The 21,657-nt window shown below is 36.6% G+C and overlaps 1 protein-coding gene across 14 annotated transcripts in view; it reads right to left on the reverse strand.

Annotated features, from left to right (window-relative positions):
* Positions 1-21,657, reverse strand: part of ptprk.L (protein tyrosine phosphatase receptor type K L homeolog) — a 291,695-nt gene that overhangs the window by 141,986 nt on the left and 128,052 nt on the right. For all 14 annotated transcript variants that reach the window (XM_041562919.1, XM_041562917.1, XM_041562920.1 and 11 more), the window contains exon 7: positions 5,286-5,579. In XM_041562919.1, coding sequence (XP_041418853.1) covers positions 5,286-5,579 — 294 coding nt within the window. The remainder of the gene's footprint in view (positions 1-5,285; positions 5,580-21,657) is intronic.

Below are 21,657 nucleotides of genomic sequence, written 5' to 3' on the forward strand. Positions count from 1 at the left end.
TATATCGTAAAATATGAACTTGGAGTTTTTTTTTTAAGATAACCTCAATTTCACAAAGAAGAAAAGCAAACAGCAAACCTCAGTCTAATGATGGGATGTTTTTCCTACGAAACAGTTTGGGAACTCCTCAATATAGATCCAAATACGGGGAGCATCTCACCTCTCTAACACTCTCACCTCCGTGCTGCACGTAACATCCGCCCCCCTTCGGGTCAAATCCATAGACCCACAGCAACTACGGAGCACTCGGAGTGCTCCGTAGTTGCTGTGTGTCTATGGGAACCCCTCAAGTCTGCATAATAATTTACTCCACTTTCAACAAAAAACACAACAGTGGTATCATTTCCCAGATACATCCGAGTACTGGGTTGTTTTCTGAACAAAGATTTTTAGTGAATCAGTATTCAGTTGTATGAAATTAAATCAAATGTTAAAAACTGTCTGTGCAAAAATTTGGTTCCCCTTGTAATCTTGCTAATTTGAATGCATGTAACTGCTCAATTCTGATTACTGGCAAAACCAAATTGGTTGGATTAGCTTGTTAAGCCTTGAACATCATAGGCAGGTGTGTCCAATCATGAGAAAAGGTATTTAAGGCGGTCAATTGCAAGTAGTGCTTCTGTTTGATGGGATCCTCAAAGCAACTCTCAAAAGATCTGCAAATGAAGATTGTTCAGTATCATGGTTTAGGGGATGGCTACAAAAATAGAAAGGTTTAAACTGTCAGTTTCAACTGTAAGGAATGGAATCAGGAAATGGAAGGCCACAGGCACAGTTGCTGTGAAACCAAAGTCTGGTACGCCAAGAAAAAAACAGGAGCGGCATATGCAGAGGATTGTGAGAATGGTTATAGACAACCCAAAGTTCACCTCCAAAGACCTGCAAGAACATCTTGCTGCAGATGGTGTATCTGTACATCATTCTACAGTTCAGTCCACTGTGCACAAAGAACATCGGTATGGCCAAAATGAGACAAAAATGTAGTTATGTGTCATAACATAACGCTTTTTGCATGGCGGAAGAAGTACAACGCATTCCAAGAAAAACACCTGCTACCTACTTTCAAATTTGGTGGAGGTTCCATCATGCTGTGGGGCTGTGTGGCTAGTTCAGGGACTGGGGCCCTTGTTAAAGTTGAGGGTTGATGAATTCAACCTAATATCAACAAATTCTTCAGGATAATGTTCAAGCATCAGACAAAAAGTTTGGGTTGGATATTCCAACAAGACATTGACCCTAAACACACTTTGAAATCTACAAAGGCTATAGGAGGCGTCTAGAGGCTGTTACATTTGCAAAAGGAGGCTCAACAAAGTATTGATGTAATATCTCTGTTGGGGTACCCAAATTTATGCACCTGTCTAATTATGTTATGATGCATATTGCATATTTTCTGTTAATCCAATAAACTTTATGTCACAGCTGAAATACTACTGTTTTCATCAGGCATGTTATATATTAAAAGGAAGTTGCTAGTTTGAAATCTCAGCCAATGATAAAACAAAACTCCAAAGAATTAAGAGGGGTGTCAAACTCTTTCCTGACTGTATATAAATAAAGACAGGCAGACACACGCACGCACGCACACTAGAACCCCCATTTTATGTCTTTCAGGGGACCAGAAAAAAATGGTGTAAAATGTAAAAGCAGGGCAATTGAGGAGATAGAGATATATATATATATATATATATATATATATATATATATATATATATATATATATATATATATATATATATATATATATATATATATATCACACTGGATTTAAGTGGATACATATATTAATGAGTCCGCACAGTGAACTGTTGAACCTGTCTGCTTCTATTATAATGCAGAAACACAGCGAAAGCCCAGCAGCTACTGGAATGGTGAAGTATAATGGGACATTGTACAATACACCAACAAAAAAAAGAAAACTAAGCTAACAAGGCACGTTACGGACGGACAACCACCAATATTATTTTGACTTGAGGCACAAAGAGAGAATTGTAGATTCCAGCTGAAAAACTTTGGAGCCAGGAGAAAAATTGTGCATGGGCATATGGCAATAGGAAATTACATGTTCCACTTCCTTCAAACACAAATCTTAGGTACTACACAGTTTACAGATGCTGTACACAGTTTTTATATGGCACATTATAAGCTATTGGAAGCATTTTTATTTGTATTCATCAATTGACAAAAACAATGGAAAGAAATCACACAATGCCCTTTGTATATTTTGTTTTACAATTAATTTAACTACACATGCCAAATATTGTTTTTTAACTGTGGCTATGCATCCTGGAGATGGCATAGATACATTTCAGAACAGTGCTGGCATCCTGTTAATTACCCAGTTTTCAATAAGATCTTACTAAGCAATGGAGCAACCTAACAGAACATTATAAACAACAAGGAAAATATAAAAGAAGCAGGGCTGGATTTACATAGTGGGTGCCCCCGCTGTTATTCATCATCCCCATCGCCTCCCTTTTATTCGCTCAAATGTTCTTCATCGTGACCAGAGCAATGGGGAATTTAAAAAAACTATGGAATCTCCTGCACATCCCTAATGTTTCTGAACCAATGTGGGTGTGGTTGGGCAGCATGCCACCCCCTAATATCCTGCTGCCCTAGGCCGGGGCCTTGGTGGCCATTTCAGAAATCCCGGCCTGAGAACGAGAATGCAATTCCTTTTGCCTGTATTTTGAAAACATGTAGTCCCTCTTTTACCAGATAAAACAAGATTGTGTGTTTTACAGTTTGTGCTTGGCTGCAGTGTATGTACTATAATTGGCAGTTATTACACAGTATTTGACCAAAAATAGCCTTTAAAAATGTCTTTAAAATGACCAGTGAGCAACTCAAAGCAAAATAACTTTTTAATGAATAAAAATATAATTTAATATAGGTTGCAAAATTTACATTGAACTCTACTAACAAAGCAAATAACCCATCCTTCTTACTGATTGTACATCAGATAACTCCCAGTGGAGTCCATTGAGGGTGGGCCCTGAAGAGGCAGAACCTCTACTAGTTCCCTCACTACATAAAACATTACTTTGTAAAATGTATATTTTTTACTTGTTTTCCTTATTTAAATCTTTAATGATATAACCCGTACCATGCTTATTATTATTATTATTGCTGCTTAGGAGTTGTTTGATCATTTGCCTTTAGGAAATATATATATGATGGTACCGCTTAGGCGGTATTAAGCTGGAAATTCACAAGCTAATATTTGCTACGTACTAGCATTTACACCTTGTATAGTTGCAATTCAGCAGGACTACCTGGCCAATATATGAACAGGTATCAGCCAGATATCTTTCAAACAGATTTGTATTCTGTCAAATTAAGATTGCATCTTCCCATTATTGTGGTCATCTTGCAACAGGCTTTGACAGCCACCTATTATGATGAAACTGTTGGGTTGGGTGTACAAATCAGATATAGAATGGAAATTTTAATCTACCGCTAGCTACAAAAAAATACTCATTTTATCCTTAAGCCAAATTATGTGGCAGCACTGGAAGTAAAACAATGTAATTTACAAATTTTTAAGGTTAAAAGGGACAACTACAGATTTTCAAAATGCAATTCAACTCATTTCCAATTAAGAGGTGATGCTAAAAAGACAAGCAGAAAAGGCAAATAGTTAATGATTTTTGCAAACATTCATAAGCTCAAAGTTATGATACAAGCAGGTTGTTTTATTCTTTGCAATATAAGTAACATTTAAATGCATGAATGGTATTTTCTTTTATGGTTTTGTTATACTTTTGACAAAAATGTAACATATTTATGTTCTTATGCAAATATATAGATTATAAAATGAGCTCTGAAACACTGCAGTCTTGTAACCTACTTAACAAGGCACTGTCATTCAGAACAAGGATGGTAGAGGAGAAACAGCTCCATTATTTTATTTAGTCTTACTTGGCTGGGCTGCTTCTCCCTCTGCAAATTTCCATACTGTATATAATTTAAATGTTGATAGTGGTACATTTAATTGTCAGTTCTCTAATATCAACTGATTAAACAGGCATCTGAAGTACTGCTTAGCATAGCTATTCAGTTATAGACAGCCAAGCTACACTAAGAAATTTAAATGCCAATTCCACTTATCCAACCTGCTGAAGGAAGTTGAAGAGCCTTGCCTCTTAGAACTAGCTGACCCTTAACCTTGAGGTTATTTTAAGATAATTTAGCATGAATGCCCTCATTAGGCTGCAATCAAACATTGTAGCATTAGAAATCTGATTAAATAGATATGATACATTAAGAACCACTAGGAAAATATATGTGTGAATTAAAATAACTATCCATGGTAGTGGAAACTGAAAATCAAAAACAAAATGCGGAGAACTGACAGTTTCACTATAGTTAATGTAGAGAACAATGAGAAAACATGATCACTAACATATTACTGAAAAGACAAGTTTTGAGAGAATATGACCATACGATCAGGAATCCCTCAAGCAAAGCTGCCACTTTAATATTGTATGCATAACTAACAAATGAATGTGAGCTTAAAGTGGACCTGTTACCTACACATAAAAAGCTGCACAATGAAAGTCCTTTGCAAATTAAACATGAAACACAAATTTTTTTTTTCATTAAAACATCCAAACCTGTTATAAAGGTATTAAAATATTTTAGCTATCAATCAAATAGTATATGCCCCGCCTCTATGCCTGAGGCATAGAGGTAGGGCAGTCAATTACTTTCACTTTCTACATATCACTGCACTTCTCACATTGCCCCTTCCCTCCTCAGGCTCTATAATTATGAAGGGCACTGTGCATGGGCATTACGTTTCTCATTCTGGTGCATAAACAAGATTTTGGGGTGATTCAAAATTTATCTTCATAACAGCGTCCAGAAAATGGCTCCTGCCTGCTTGCTGTGCAATTCTAAGACTAAAGGAAACAAAATTTAAATAACACATATAATGTAAGTGAAGTTTATTTTGCACAGTTAACAACATAATAAAGAATTTGGCATTTTTTCTTAGGGTGACAGGTCCCCTTTAAGCTTTTATTAATGAAACATAGGTGAAATTAAAAAACAAATGGCCAGAAGACAAGGAAAACCGTAGTTATCTGTTTTACAATCATCATCTTATTTTTGGAAAAACATATTTGAGTAGCTTCAGTTAGAGTCATCTAATAGCATGCTCTTTTATCTTTCAACTTTTAGAAACTGCCTATATCTGCTTGGGAAGATAAGTGTTTTGTTTTTCTTTTAATTTGTTTTAGATATCCATGTTTTAATGCATGACTCAGCTCATATCTTACCTGCACACTTGGTCCTTGTAATGAGAGGGGGGCCTGGTTGGCCTGTACCACCTTCTCCTGGCCTTGTTAGAAGAACACGAATCTCATACTCGGTGTCTGGATCCAAATGCCAAAGCTTATAGGTTGGTGCATTCACTGCATGAGTCTCAGTCCATGTTCCTGACGTCATTCTGTATTCCACCTCCTTCAAGATTATTGGACCATCACCTATTATGGAATTCGCATTCAGCTGAATAAGCAAGTATGTTGGGCCAACCCCAAGAAGTTGTGGTGGTGCAATAGGCCTTGGTGGCTCTAGAACATAAGATAAAATAGAATTTCAGACTTCAGAAAAATTTTATTAGAATGAATTCCTGTAAAAAAAAAAGATGGCTAAATTAGATTATATATTTACTTTTTAATACATGGCTAATACATGAATCAGTGATTTAACGTAAATTTTTAGATGTAATTGAAACACAAGTAGATTTTATTTTTTAAACACCATTCAGGTCATTCTGACCCTTACAAAAAGTAGGAGAAGTCAGGTCTCTTCCAGGTCTGTAAATCAGCTGGCATCATTTTAAAAAAATTTTTGGATGAAAAGTCTATGGGAGACGGCCTTTCCATAATTCGTAGCTTTCTGGATAACAGATGCCATACCTATACTATAAACATTGTAGTACCTACCCTTCTTTAAGGTTGCATAAAAATGCATAGAAAAATGCATAACCTAGCAGTGCATCTTTTGCAAAGCACAACTAAGCATAACAGATAGCTGGCAGAAAAGGGATAACCCCACTTAAAGCATTTAATTTATATTGAACAGATGATAAAAATTCTATTTTTTCTTTTAGTAAGCAGTTTTGGGCTGACATTCCCAAGAAAATGAATTTAGGCAAAACACTTTTTGTTTGTTTGTTTTTATAGTGAAAGACTTCAAATTCAACAGATTTAAAAATGTATTCATGATTGTATTATGGAAAAACCCTGGCCCTATCGATGATGCACTGACACACGAGCAACAGTTAAATGTAGGACAAGTTACATGCTGGAGACATAAGTCTCTGAAAGGCTTCCCCTATATTTGTGTATTTGTAAGCAATAGTTTTGACTATATAAACAGTTATTATTTATTATACAAACTATATATAAATTGGTGCATATGATGATCTCATCTTTTTTTTTTTCATACAAGGATCTTAAATGTCATTATATGTTAAAAAATAGCAACATCTTCCACAGTGCTTTGCATAGAAGGGCACACTCAACATATATATCCAACATTTCCCTGTATGCATATTCTTATTACATTAATTTAAAGTGTATGATAGGTTCTTTTTTTATCTCATGTACTTGGTGTTTGGAGGTATATTTATATTATAACCTTTGACGAAGCTGAAATGCATTTAATAAAATCCGTTTATCATAATTATATATATAAGAGCAGCAAGGTATTACACAAGTATATCTTTTCTAGTGCTGGCTTCTTGGACATAGCTATATCTTTTAAAGTTTGGTACCCAAAACCTAAAGGAAGTAGTAGTACTTTATTCTATAGGGTTCACTGGTTCGCCCCCTGCTTAGGGCCTTTTTCAAGCACTTTTAATAATGCATAAAGTGGACCACCTTCACTGTATACATTATACAGGTACAGTATGGGGCCTTTAAACAAAGAATAATCTCAGGTTTGCCAGATAAGTGATCTTTCGCTAATTTGTATCTCCATGTCTTAAGTCTGCTAAAAATAAATTAATTTAACCATTTAATAAACCCAATAAGATTTTTTTTTTTTTTTAGTTTAGAAAAAATTTTAGTTTAGAAAAATTAAATAACTAAAAAAAGTAAATATTTGATTAAAGGGGAGTCTATGGGAGATGGCCTTCCCATAATTCCAATCTTTCTGGATATCGGGTTTCCGGATAACGGATCCCATACCTTCTGGCATAGCACATACTAGCTTATTGCTAGTATGCAATCCTGGTTATCACATAGTTTTTTTTTCTTTTTAAATACATATTTGGCACACACATTAATCATGAATATAAAGTGCATTTTATATGCATCTTATTCATGGACCACTATATAATAATAGAACCAGGCCCCTGCATTGTGCTTAGAGCAGGGAACTGCTTATGCTGGTATTATAGCATCTTTCTATACAGGCTACAAGCAATATTTTGGAGGTTTGCCAAAGTAAAACCATTTTTATCATCTATCTTTAGATTTCTTGGTTGACCAAGTTGGAAACATAGCACCTGGATGCTTACCCACATCCACGATTGACTTCATGTGTAAAAATTATGATAATGAGGGGCTATTGCAGAGGTTTGGACAAACATTATCCCACTAAAAGATTAGTTTCAAAACTGCATGTAGTCAGTTGCATTGTCAGAGGAGATAAGGAAAACAGAGAACAAAAAGAACATCTGCTAATCGGTATAATTATTGTTTGGCCTCCTTTAGGAAAATGGATGCAAACTGTACAAATGCAGTTGCCACTAGCAATTAATCTAGTCTTTCCTTTCATTTTGTAAATTGTAGGAGACTGTTAAAAACAGATTGCTGATTGATTGGTTTTTAATCACCTATATTCGTAAATCAGCACAACAGGGCGCACCATTCATTTAAATGGGAAAATTGGAGAGTCTTTGTGTGTTAACTGCACAAATTAAAATGAACGAATCTGTTTTTTCAGTTCTTAGGGAGAAAGTACAAGATTTTTGCAGAAGCATAAAGGTTATGTACAGTCCAGTGCATACTGGTGGTATATTTACAATATGTTGAATGCTTTCCATTTTTGAATGTGCTGCAACTTATGCTTTGGTTGAAGTAACATCTCCAAACATAGTTCATTTTACACTAATCTTAGGGAAAACAGCTGCAACTAAAGTACACTGAATATATTATGTAGAGAGAGAGAGAAAAAAGTGGAGCATGATGCGGGTACAAGCATAACGGAACTAGAAAATCAAATGACAAGACATTTTAGGGCCCACTAAAATATTATAATCTACCAAATGAATCAGAAAACCAGCCAATTTGGAATACAATGTATAATACAGCTAGTGTTTTTAGTATAGGTTACATTGTTGTATTTATCTCACTCTCATGATGTCCAAAGTTACCAAACTGGCAAGGTATCTATTTTATGGTATGCTCTGAATGGAAATCCAGCACAAGGGAGCAATGGCTCACAGAAGTGCAGAAAAGAAAGGCAAAGGAGGTGGAGAAAAAAACTAAAAAATATTTTTTTAAATAGTGTTAATGTGGAAAATGTTTAACTAAACATATAAAAATGGATTTCCTCATAGTTTTCAAAAAGGAACTATGTGACAATTTGACTAGAGGGCATGACTTCAGATGTACTCATCTCAAAAGATCTGAATATTTATTCTTGCTTGGCAGTTTGTTTTTGTCAGATTGCAAACAATGTAAAGAGATATAGTTTAACAACTGCTTAAGTATTCAAGATTTTTTTTTTTTTAAAAAAACCCAGGAAAGTGAGAAGTACACAAATTGGAAAGTATAAGCAGCAAGCCAGAGAAATAGAAAGGCTTGTGTGTCTGGGGATGAGCTCTGATTTAGCTGGACAAGTTCAGTACATAAGTGAATTTCTATAAAGAAACTGATACTGCATCCTGCCAATGCTTGCTACAATAGTGCATTTACCAGCCAATAAAAATATTCTGAATAAACTAAAGGCAGATTGGACTTCAGGGAACTTCCAATTTTAGAGTGCAATATGACACTGCAACAAAGGCTGATTTTTTTTTAGATGATGTACATTCAAGGTCTGCCATCAGAACCAACAGGAAAGACAGAAGAGGGGAAGAAAATGGAATATCATGAAAATGTAAGATTAAAACCAAAGAAAAGCACTCGGCCTCTGCCAACAACACTATGATAAGCGTAAAAAAGGGAGACAGGAGACTTTTTTTTTTGTTTCCATGCCAGATGGCTGAAATATACACACATTTGTTTCAATTAATTAGGCAACAATAGCTGATTGCGCACAAGATGGATTCATGCTAAGCAGAATTTAGTTTTTCTGGAACAAAGCAAACTAGATTGTATTCATGAATTTCTTTAACACCATTTATTAACCTTGAAAAGAGATGGAGAGGATCCAATGTGCCAAAGTTCGGCAGCAGCTACTAAAAAATATTTTAAGTGCACTATATATTCTTGATTGAGAGCCCTGTGGAATGCAAACAAAACGGTCAATTATATTTACAGCACGGGGCATCCTTATTGCACATAATTATAGTAAACACAATAAAATTTGTAGTTATGTTTCATTGGAGAGTTTTATGTTGGCTTGACGATGCTACATGTAGCATTCTAGGTACTTTCTATGTTGGTCATGTTAAACACTGGAGGATGAACAGTACAAGCCTACATGAGCATTACCATCCATACATTTGTGGTGACACCACATGTATGTATTTCACTCCACATGAAACACATTTACATACCTAAAGAACTTTGAAAGTAATTGGGGATAAATGACATGTGAAAACCTAAAATGCATAAAAATCTGCAATGGGCCGAGTATCTGTCGGTGGCCAGATAGCATATAACTGGTTTGAGTTTAACTGTAGGTTACCTGTAACACACAATATCAAATATGTATTTATGTTGGGCCTTTAGTTGTACTTTTGGTGAACCATATTATTTTAATATAAATTTTAAATAAAATAATTAAAAATATGATTTTACAATAATAAAAAGCCTATAGAGTCCCACAAGCTGGGGCCTATACCCTGAACGTTTCCTTAAAAAATATTCTCTATATGAGGAACACCACTCTTTGTACAGATTGTTAGAGAACCTAGGCAATTTGCCTACTAAATTCCCTGCACTGTTGGGTTACTCATGTCATGTGCCTTTGGTAGACTATGCATATGGTTGCTGGATCCCCTGCTGGGCTTTATAAAATAGTAGAGCTGAGATAGCTGATAGAAAGTCTGTATCAAGCTATAATGGAATAATTGCTTAAAAGGAAACACATAATGACATAAGAGAGGTGCCAAATGTTATGAGCCCTCCGGCAATAATTATAATTGCTTACCCAGGGCCAGTGCACCTGTTTACTGAAAACTACACCAGCCTGGGGTCAACTATCAATCTCCTTCACAGTTACCTCTGACCTCTTGGCGGTTTCTCTATTAATGACCTCCCTTAAAGGAAAACTAAACCATCAAAAAATGTAGGTATCTATAAAAATATATTGCATGAAAAAGCTCATATGTTTAGTAGTATGTGCAAATGGCTAATCTAAATAGAAAATTGTAATTTTAAGTAAGAATGGCCGCCCCCTGGGACCATATGAATCATGGTGCACACAAACAAAGAGCACAAATACATGTTAGTCCAATTAATGGACAAAGTTCTGATTTTCACTCCAACACTCTGTTACAGTTAGAGATGCAGTATTTCTGATCAGGTGATCTCTGGGGGAACACAGAGAATATCATAAAATGGTAGCCTAAGATAAAAGACAACAGACTGATATCTATTTTCCAGTTTGGTAAGATTCTTTAATAGGCCACTTAAAATTATATCTGTTGGTTGAGTATTCATTCTGGAGGTATAGAATTATTTTCTACCAATAACAGTTTACAGTGCCATGTGATATATGCATACAGTGATTCTGGTCTGTATTTAGCCTGTGTCCAGAGTAAAGAGTCTGCTGTATATGGGGTTGTAAACCAATTTTTTTGTATGTCCATAGAGGGGCATTTGCTTGGGCATGGATAGTGGAAAGGTGGCTTAGTTATGCCTCTAGGTAATATCTCCAGAGATTTGGAAGCTCTAGTCCCCCATCCAACTTGGATCTTTGTAGTATATTAAAGGTGTAATTTTGTCATTTGTTTTATGTAACCCAACTCTTGAGTGGTACGGTCTTGTTTTGACATGTCTTTGGCCTTTATGATTCTGTTTATGTAGATATGACAAACTGACCGCTTTCAACAACAGGTGTGCAGTGTTTTCTATAAAGACAATGTGAATTGTAATTGTACATCGGCAGTCTTTATTAAACTAATTAGGTAACTTCTGAAGGAAACCGGTTGCACCACAACATATTTAGGTAATTTGCAGCAAGGGGGTTAATTACTTCTTTTGACAATTAAGTAATTTTTTTTTCTTTTTTCATTTTGACAGTATGTAGATCAGTGACAAAATTATTGTAACACTATAAAATGTAGGAAAAAAACGGGGGAAATTATTCAATGTAGTGCAATTCTTACTACAAAAATACCAAAAATCACCAAGTTAAATATAATCATGGATGTGTTCTTTATTAATTAAAAGAATAAAGAAACAAAGAAACATGGATATGTACAGCTTCCCATAGCATGTTAACCATTTTGCTGTATTATGTGGCAAAAAACATATAAACAGACACCACTCTTCTATAAATTATGTGATTGAGTGACTGAATCGTTGTATAATTTTAACAGGATGAACAAAAGAAAAATTGTGTGTCAGACCTATAAATCTCAAATTTAGGTTGCAACTTTTAAATGCTTACAACAGATATTTCATACAGTGAGCATTATCTTCTGTCAGTGTTTTACCCGAGCAGTGTAAAAAAATAAAAAAAAGCTTTTGCTACCAAGCTGAACTACATTTCCAACAACCAGGAAAATGAATTCCAAACAGATATGGGAAAGCAAAAGTGACCCTATTGCTTTGTCAATAGCTTGTATGCATGTGTACGCATGAACAACAAGACAAGTATTTCCTATCATGCTTACAAAGGAATATGAACTGAAAAATTCATGTACCGTAAATTGATTATTTCGATTCTTGATTTTCTGACCCGACCTATTCCTAATCCCTTTTTCCATCTGTAAACACTGCAGAGGCAAGTGTGACCTTATGAAGACCTTCAACCAATGCTTAATTTACAGCATAAATATGGCAGCATTTTTGACGTAACTTTTGAATTTAAACATTTATGTACAACTACCAAAAAGGGGTACTGTCATGGGAAAACATGTTATTTTTCAAAATGCATCAGTTCATAGTGCTGTTCCTTGACATGGGTCTAGATATATTGTCAGTTTCCCAGGTGCCCCCCATCATGTGACTTGTGCTCTGATAAACTTCAGTCACTCTTTACTCCTGTACTGCAAATTTGAGTGATATTTTTGATTGTTTGATTGACTGAACCTGAACGACCGATTGCCATGGTACGGAAAATGTCGGGACACTCAACACACAATACGAAAATTGTACGAATGATTGTTTCATATGACTGTATCTTTGCGTTTATGACCAGATTTAGTTGTCTCTCCTAAAGAGCCACAGTAAAGCTGCAGGTAGAGCACAAGGCATGACAAGCTACCAGTCATGTCTATACAATACAAATGGCAATGCAATGAGAGCTCTCCAATCAGGGTCGGACTGGGGGGCCCAGGGACCACGATGGGCTGCTGTCCAGCACCACTGCCGCGCAGACACCCGCAAATGGGAGGTTGCGGCATCTGGGTGCGGATCTGGGCCCAGTCCGACCCTGTCTCCAGTAGTGTTATTCACTTGACTGTGTGTTACAGTCTGTAACTCGAGTTCACCTTCAAACTCAAGTCTGGCAAGGGGAAATAGAAAACATCACAGAAAGTTCCATTACTATTTATGATTACATATACATCTATATCATTAAAGCTGACCTGTCACAAAAATCTGTATAAAAAAAAAGTCCTTTTCAAATTAAACATGAAATTCAATTTCTATTTTTTATTAGAGCACTCATAGCTGTTGTAAGCTGATTTAAAAATCTCAGATGTCAATCAAATATTGTCTGCCGCTCCCCTATGCCATAGGCATGGAGGCAGTGCAGACAATAACTTTCAATTTCCATTCAGCATTTCCTAGATGTCACTGCATTCCCCATATTCTTCCTGTTCTCTTCACTATTTAATTGTGTAACCAGTGCATGGGGATGGACATTGGGTCCTCCGTTCTGGTGCACAAACAAGATTTTGATATGATGCAAGGCTTGTCTTAATAACAGTATCCACAAAATGGCTCCTACCTGCTTGCTATAATTATAAATTCCCAGACTGAAGGAAAAAAATAATTTATACAGTGTGATTAAAGTTAATTTTGCTTGACTAATGTGATAAAATAGGAATTTGAATAATTTTTTGGGTGACGGGTCGCCTTTAAAGCATGACTTCTTCTTGCCCTTCTGCTTATCACTTGTGATTCATACATTTTTACATGTAAGGAGGCAGCTCAACCATTTGCTTTACATTAGAACAGCCTTTAGCAGAAGAGAGTTAATTTCTCCAAACCTCAAATTTATTAAATATACTCACAGGGAGCAACCAATGGGTCTATATAGACATAATGTCACTACAAATGTAGTATACAGTGGAATAATATATGTTGATGTTTAAAGTGTATTGCTATATTAGCATATGCATTTCCTTTAAATGCTCTTGAGATCAAGCAAGAGCTTATTTATACAGTCTCCTGTTCCTATAAATTATGCATGCATTTTAATCAGTTAGTAATTTAATAAGTGATTGTTCTGCAGCATTTCTAATAATCTTCAGTACACACAAAAGTCCACAATCAGGCCTAGAGGTACAGCGTATCCAAAACTCCCAAGGGTTCACTAAGCATCTTAAGTTGTAAAGTGATCAGACCATCTTTCTAGTATGATCCAATTAGATAAGAATGTTCCGGATTAGCAAAACCATTTAAGTTTTTACCTTCCTTCCAAAACTACATTACAAGACTATGCAACCAAAAATAAAATCAGAAAATCCAGGTTATAGATCTTGACACCAGCAATAGGTTAATGTCAGGACTAATCCATATACCAGGTTATATCCATAGCCAAAATATGAACCCAAAAAAATTAATATACAAGGTTTATTTTTTCAGCGTACTAAAAGAATACACCACAACCTGGGCATTTGTCTGTTAACACACTAAACTATAGTCATGCGCCTGACACATTTTTCTTTGAGTTTCCCCTCTGTTTCTGTTTTAAAAGAAACAATTCAGACATGATTAAAGTGCACATTCCAGACTTTAATTCAAAGTTATTTGCATACATTTCAGTTTCACCGTGTAGAAAGGAAAACACTTTTTATACATAGCCCCCTCATTTCAGGGCAAATTACTCAGGTGTGTTGCATTGCTACATTAGTGCTTATTTAACTTTAAATTACAGTCTGGAATGTGAACTTTAATCTCTAAATTGTTTGATTTAAAATTATACAATGAGGAGCAGAGTGTTAAAGAAAATGTGTCTTTGTCCCAAACATTATGGAGGGCACTGTAAAAGCTGGCCATGGCCAATGGATTTCAGTGGGAATTGTCTCTAACAACTTAATATACTATTTATTTTCCCAGTTAATTAAAACAGACAGTTCATTAAAACAGACTGAATAGAATGGGTAAGCAGGATTTTTTTTCCATGTTCATATGCATGATACTCAACATGTCTTTACTGATCTTATGCAGTTACATCTTCAAGGAAATGGTCATTTCTTGGTGCATACCATTAATCTGCACTTTGGAGGGTACCTGGGTAAGGGTTGAAACCCATTACCAAATCCCGCTCACCTTGGTCTGAAGTAGCCCTCTGGAATCCCGTGTAACCATCTTTTTCTGCAGTTGCAGATACCACCTTGGATTGCACTTGGTCTGTTTTTTCCTGACAAATAGTCGTGCCAACTCTGGATAAAAGGACGGTCATCTTTTTAATTTCCTTAGGTCTGCATTTCTGAGCTTCCCAGTGATGTATGTTGTGGTAAAAGGCCTTAACCAAAATTTTCCAGAAAATGCATTTTAAATTCTAAGATTCAACACTGTACAGTAAATGGATACTTTAAAATATGGTTAATATACCAAGCTTCCATCTGGGCACAAGATCAACAGCTTCACTCAGCTGCTAACTACACGAGAGGATTAATAGACATGGCCTTTGGCAATGTCTTGTACTACCAGTACCATGGAGGTTATCAAACTGCCAAATTAACAATACCACCTAAAGCATTTAATCAAAAGAGTTATAAATAATTTTGTGTGAGACAATGAAAATTCATATAAAAATAAAGTAAGAAACTAAGGAAATTGAAATGGCAACAATATTTTTCCTTTTAACTTGTCTAATAAAGAATGTATGCTTTTTATACTTAATATAGATCCCTTATCCGAATTATGGGAACGCACATAACTCATTTTTGAAAACGATTTTCATTTTCTCTCTATTAATAAGATATTATTATTTTATATATACTTGATCCTAACTAAGCTGCAATCCAAACCATATTGGTGGCAAAACAATCCTATTTTGTTTAATATGTGGATGTGCGTGTCTTTTAGTAGACTTAAGCTATGATGTTTCAAATAACAGAAATATCCCATTCAGAAAACCAATGCATTCAAGATAATCGATCCAATACCTTTATACTGTATCTTTAGCTTACTTCTATGTTTAACGTTTATTACTTAAATGTCTACTCGCACACAATTTTTGGTTATATATAGTTACAAACTTGTATCTGCCATTTGCCTGTTTTAATCACCAAAAAAACAGATCTTACAGGCAAAAATGTAGTCATGGAAATCAATTATACTTTTATTTTCATGTACAACAATTTATCCTGATTCACAATAATGATTAGAAAGAGCATGGAAAGCATTTTCTAAAGGTAGCAAATCACTTAAACTATTAGCATAGCTTACAAGACCCTGTCAATATTCACTGTGCATAAATATGCTATTTAATGTGTTCCTCCCCAGCTCCCTGCAAAAAACAAAACCAAACAACCCACCCAAAAAAACTGGGTTGCTGCTAGATTCAACACACTTATTACAGTTATGTTGCTTAATTAACAGAACAAAGCTCTCTACAGCTCTTTACAATAAATTAGGGAAATTAAAGTACAGAATAGCACCTAGGATGTAAGTAGGTTGTGTGCAAAGCAAAGGTTGTACAGATTAATTTTTGATCATCACCTATTATGCACTTCTTGCAAGAAAGTCATCCATCACAGACAGGAAAGATAACGCTAGACCCTCACACTACTGAACCTTGAACCCTGTCTAATCTGTCTCATGTATTAATCCAGATTGCTCTTCTTAGAAATTCCATACAACCCTTTATTGCCTTTAACACAACTAGCTCCTGAGTAATTAATTTATTTTCTTTTTTACCACAGTACATAAGTAGACCACACATTATAGGCAAAGCTATCAGCAGCAGATAAAGGCAATGCTAACTGAATTTTGGACATGAAATTACCGAAAAAATTACAAATATGCAGCTATGGCAATGTACTATCTAGTTGCACTGGAACGACTAAATGAATAATAATGACAGGTCAAGCTTTTTTATGCAGGTCACAAAATCAGAAATTACAATAATTAGGTCATGGCAAATAGCAACTTCCCTGTATGAATCAGAAGCGCAAATTCTATTATTTTAATATCATCCATTAACCATTAGTGTCACCTCCTTCCCTTAATTTTGTACTTTAAAGGCATCATCATCAAATTGCACGATTAAGGTCCCAAAGGGATCTTTCTATATGACATTTAACACTGATGTTTCTACATTTGTAGCCACTGCATTTGTACTTTGTTCATTTTATACAGAAGAGCCATTTCCCTGGATAGAATTATTAAACATATCGAAAAAGTTGAAATGCAGAAGAGCGGACAGCATTCATCTTAGTGGGTGATTTTAAAACTAAAGAACCCCTGTCTTTGTGAACACATGCATTTGCATATATACTGAATTACTTAGGGGCCCAGGGAATGTGCACTGGCCAATTTGGCCAAGTCAGTAGCACTTCCCTTATACTTAAATACATTTTTACTTAGCAATGTGAGTGCTCCCACAACCCCCCTTTGTATTTGATATGTACCCTGAAGCTTTGGCTAAGCTTTATGTGGTTTGTAGCACACTCCATACCCACCCTGATTAACTAATGGTGACCCTATGTTTTTTAACTGCACCAAATAAAACTTTTGACACCCATTCACATTCACTACACCTATTACTACACTTATTTAATTTGTCCTTTACTTATTTTAGTTCACATTCATATTCTTACTTATTTATACCTGTACTAACACATATACATATATGCACTTATACATTTAATTTTACTTTACATAGTTAGTTACATAGTTAAATTGGGTTGAAAAAAGACAAAGTCCATCAAGTTCAACCCCTCCAAATGAAAACCCAGCATCCATACACACACCCCTCCCTACTTTTAATTAAATTCTATATACCCATACCGATACTAACTAGAGCTTAGTATCACAATAACCTTTGATATTATGTCTGTCCAAAAAATCATCCAAGCCATTCTTAAAGGCATTAACTGAATCAGCCATCACAACATCACCCAGCAGTGCATTCCACAACCTCACTGTCCTGACTGTTCTTTTCTTCTAGTCTAAAGGGGTGGCCTCTGGTACGGTGATCCACTTTATGGGTAAAAAGGTCCCCTGCTATTTGTCTATAATGTCCTCTAACCTGACCGATTATTTTCATATTACACTTTTATTTTCATATTACACTTTAAAAAAAAAAAATGTTTGTTTGGGCAATCACTCTCTCTTAAAGGGGAAGGAAACCTCCTCGGCGCTAACCCCCCACCCCCCCCTCCCGTGTATTGCCCCCCCCCTCCTCCCCCCTGGCCTACCCCTCCCGCTGGGCAAATGCCCCTAACTTGTTACTTACCCTTCTGCGCAGGTCCAGTCCAGGGAGTTCACAGGCGACATCTTCTTCCACGCGATCTTCTTCCTGCTTTGACCGGCGCATGCGCAGTAGGATCGTTTCGCCGGTACGATCTACTGCGCATGCGCGTGACTTTTGGCGCATGCGCAGTAGATCCGTACCGGCGAAATGCTCCTACTGCGCATGCGCTAAAACGCCGGTCAAAGGAGGAAGAAGATCGCGTGGAAGAAGATGTAGTCTGTGAACTCCCTGGACTGGACCTGCGCAGAAGGGTAAGTAACAAGTTAGGGGCATTTGCCCAGCGGGAGGGGTAGGCCAGGTGGGAGGAGGGAGGGGGGGCAATACACGGGAGGGGGGAGGGGGGTTAGCGCCGACGAGGTTTCCTTCCCCTTTAAGGTGGCCATAGACACACAGATCCGATCGTAAGAAATTGAGGATTCGTATGATTTTCGGATCGTGTGTGGCGTGTGCCGACATCTTTCGTCCGGCGGAGATTGGTCGTTTGGTCGATCGGTCAGGTTTGATTTTGACCCGACCGATCCCGCTGGAGCCCACGGCACATCGTAATCTGATCGGCCGAACAATCAGATCACCACCGATATAACCATGCCTGTTAATGGCATATCGGGGAAAGATCCGCTTGTTTGGCAACATCGCCAAACGAGCGGATCTTTGCATCTATGGCCACCTTTAAAAGCTGTAAGCTAGCAGCAGGGGAGGATCTAGCCCTCAGACTGAAACCAAGGTTCAGCAGACTTCTACTTCAATTAATGCTATTATGCAGAGGCACAGGATCCTTTATACTATGACCAGAGTTAAACAAGTTAGGGACCACTGTGTGCGGTTCAACTTTATGATCATAACTTTGTAACTAAAAACCCCTGTCTTTGTGAACACATGCATTTGCATATATACTGAATTACTTAGACAGGGGCCCAGGGAATGTGCACTGACCAATTTGGCCATGTCGGTAGCACTTCCTTATACATTTTTTCTTAGCAATGTGAGAGCTCCCACAACCCCCCTTTGTATTTGATTTTAAAACTACCCAAAAGTCATTTCAAAAGGCAATCAAACTAGATTTTATTTAGTATTTATAATCTGTGAGCTTCTCAAAAGCTTCCCTCCATGGGCAAGTAATTAAACCAAGCCTTTCTGTCACAGAAAGGATGAACTGTAATGCGATAACAGCTCATGCTTATACGTAATTGGCTTCTGGTTGAACACTTATTTTGTAACTAAATGCATCCCTCTTTCTGTATTCTAAAGTAGCAAAACATTAGATGGGTAGGTCTTAACCCCACCCCAAATAATAAAATTTGGTAAAGCATATGTTTCAGTGTTTACATGTTATTACTGGATTTAGCATTAGCAACATGATATGTGGACAGTTACAGGAGCATCCTGTGAATGACAAACAGCAAGTTATGGCACTTATATTGCAGTGTCGCCCACAGTAACCTGCAGCACGTAAAGGGCAAGTCAAACCCAAAATAAAAAATGGTCTATAACTGAAAGCACATGTCTAAGCAACTTTCCAATATACCATTATTAAAAATGTTCAGTACTTTTAAAGGGGTAGTTCACCTTTTAGTATGTTATATAATGGTCTATTCTAAGCAACTTTTTAATTGGTCTTTATTTTATATAGTTTTTGAATGATTTGCCACCTTCTTCTGACTCTTTCCAGCTTTCAAATGGGGGGTCATCTACAAAAAAATGCTCTGTAAGGCTACAAATGTATTGTTATTGTTACTTTTAATTGTTTATCTTTCTATTCAGGCCCTCTCCTATTCATATTCCAGTGTCTTATTCAAATCAGTGCCTGGTTGCTAGGGTAAGTTTGACCATAGCAACCAGATCCCTGAAATTACAAACTGGAGAGCTGCTAAATAAAAAACTAAATAACAAAATCCACAAATAATAAAAAACAATTACAAATTGTCTCTGGATATCACTCTCTAGATCATATTAAAAGTTAATTTAAGGGTAGGGACACACTGGACGATTTGTCGCCAACGTTTTAAAAAAGTAAATCGCGGCGACAAGACGATCACAGCGACTATTGGCACAGAGCGATTTGTATCCCATTACTCTGTGCGGTACGTGCTCCACCCAAACCGGAAACGGTTTGTGCTTCCCGCTGTAACCTGGCGTCTTTACATGCTTGCGTTCTTGCGTCATTGCGTTCGCATTGTAATTTGAATACAATTGCTGCTACTTATCTGTATGTGTGTGCGTGTCTAGGAGATTTCAGTGCTTTTCTAAGTACATGCTATTTTTGATAAATCGCTCGGAAAAGGGTCTCAGTGCGTTTTGGAGCTACAGGCGATTCACAAACGCGCTGTGGGCACAGGAGCTGGCGTCTTTCATTTGGTTTTGTTCAGAGACAAAACGAGCGATATGTCGCCGCGATTTGCTTTTTAAAAACGTTGGCGACAAATCGTCCAGTGTGTCCTTACCCTAAAGGTGAACAACCCCTTTTAACTTATTTCTAAACACAACTGCTATTGAAAGCAGCATTTACTTAACTACTAGTTGTCATTTTTCAAACAATGTTGAAAAAGTCAGTTTCCCAGCAAAGACAGATCAGCTGCCTTGTCTTATGTTGTATCAACAGGCTTCACTGCTCTGTGCTGCTGTCACTGGGCTTAGAGACCAACATCCAAGATACTGACTACACTGAACCTTACAAACACCCCAAGTATATGAGTGAAATGACGTGCATGGCGTTTCTTGTGGTTACGTTACTTCCAGCACACAACGTCGAGGCCTGTACTCCTCAACCCGCCAATGGATTCAGACAGTGGGAGGCCCATTTAACAAAGGTTGAATTTCGAATCGATGTAAAAAAAATTTCAATTTGAATGTCTAATATTACAGTTACAGGGTGAGAGATCATAAGAAGGATTTCTGTGTTTAACTTCATTTTGTTAAAAATATCGGCTGAGGGGTTAGAGCACATCCCAAAAAGTCTGTTTACCTTGATAAATCTTACCCTAAGTGGTCAGTGGGGGCTGGGGGAGGATTTTTTTTCTTTCAAAAAATTATTGAATTATATAGGCACTTGAGGGCTGATCCCAAAAGCTGCCGCAATATGCAAAGGCCCTCAGGTACCTATATATAAATACACCCCTGGTCACAGACACTCATAAGAAAATCCAAGATGGAAACTCCTGTGACAAAGGCCTGAATCATTAGAGATACTGAGCCTTTAGGCTGGTTCAATAAGTGCAATATATAAAATAAGACATACTGTACTTGTATTTATTTATCTTTATTATTGTAATGACCCCTGTTTGTTCTATTAATTTATTGTTCTACTGTACAGTGCTGCATATATAAGTAGCCCTATATAAATAAAAATATACATATATACAAGTTATACTTTAAGTTCAGGACATCACGCCCACCTCGCTTGGGAGAAGGTATGACATTGTGGCGTTCAATCTAAAAGGAGATCCCTTGCACGCAGAACAAAGCACATCTACCACCGTCAGCCAAGCTTTTGTGACCATAGATGACAATTTCTTTGTATATGAATCATTCTCTGTGCTTATTAGAAAGTGTGTGTGAAAAAAAAAAAACTATTCAGATGTTCCCAAGCTCCTTCTCAATGTCTCATTATGCTGAGCTGTGGGCTTTTGAGACCATTAGTGTATTGTACTG

Source organism: Xenopus laevis, chromosome 5L, assembly GCF_017654675.1.
Source record: "Xenopus laevis strain J_2021 chromosome 5L, Xenopus_laevis_v10.1, whole genome shotgun sequence".
In the NCBI taxonomy this organism is placed as follows: Eukaryota; Metazoa; Chordata; class Amphibia; order Anura; family Pipidae; genus Xenopus; species Xenopus laevis.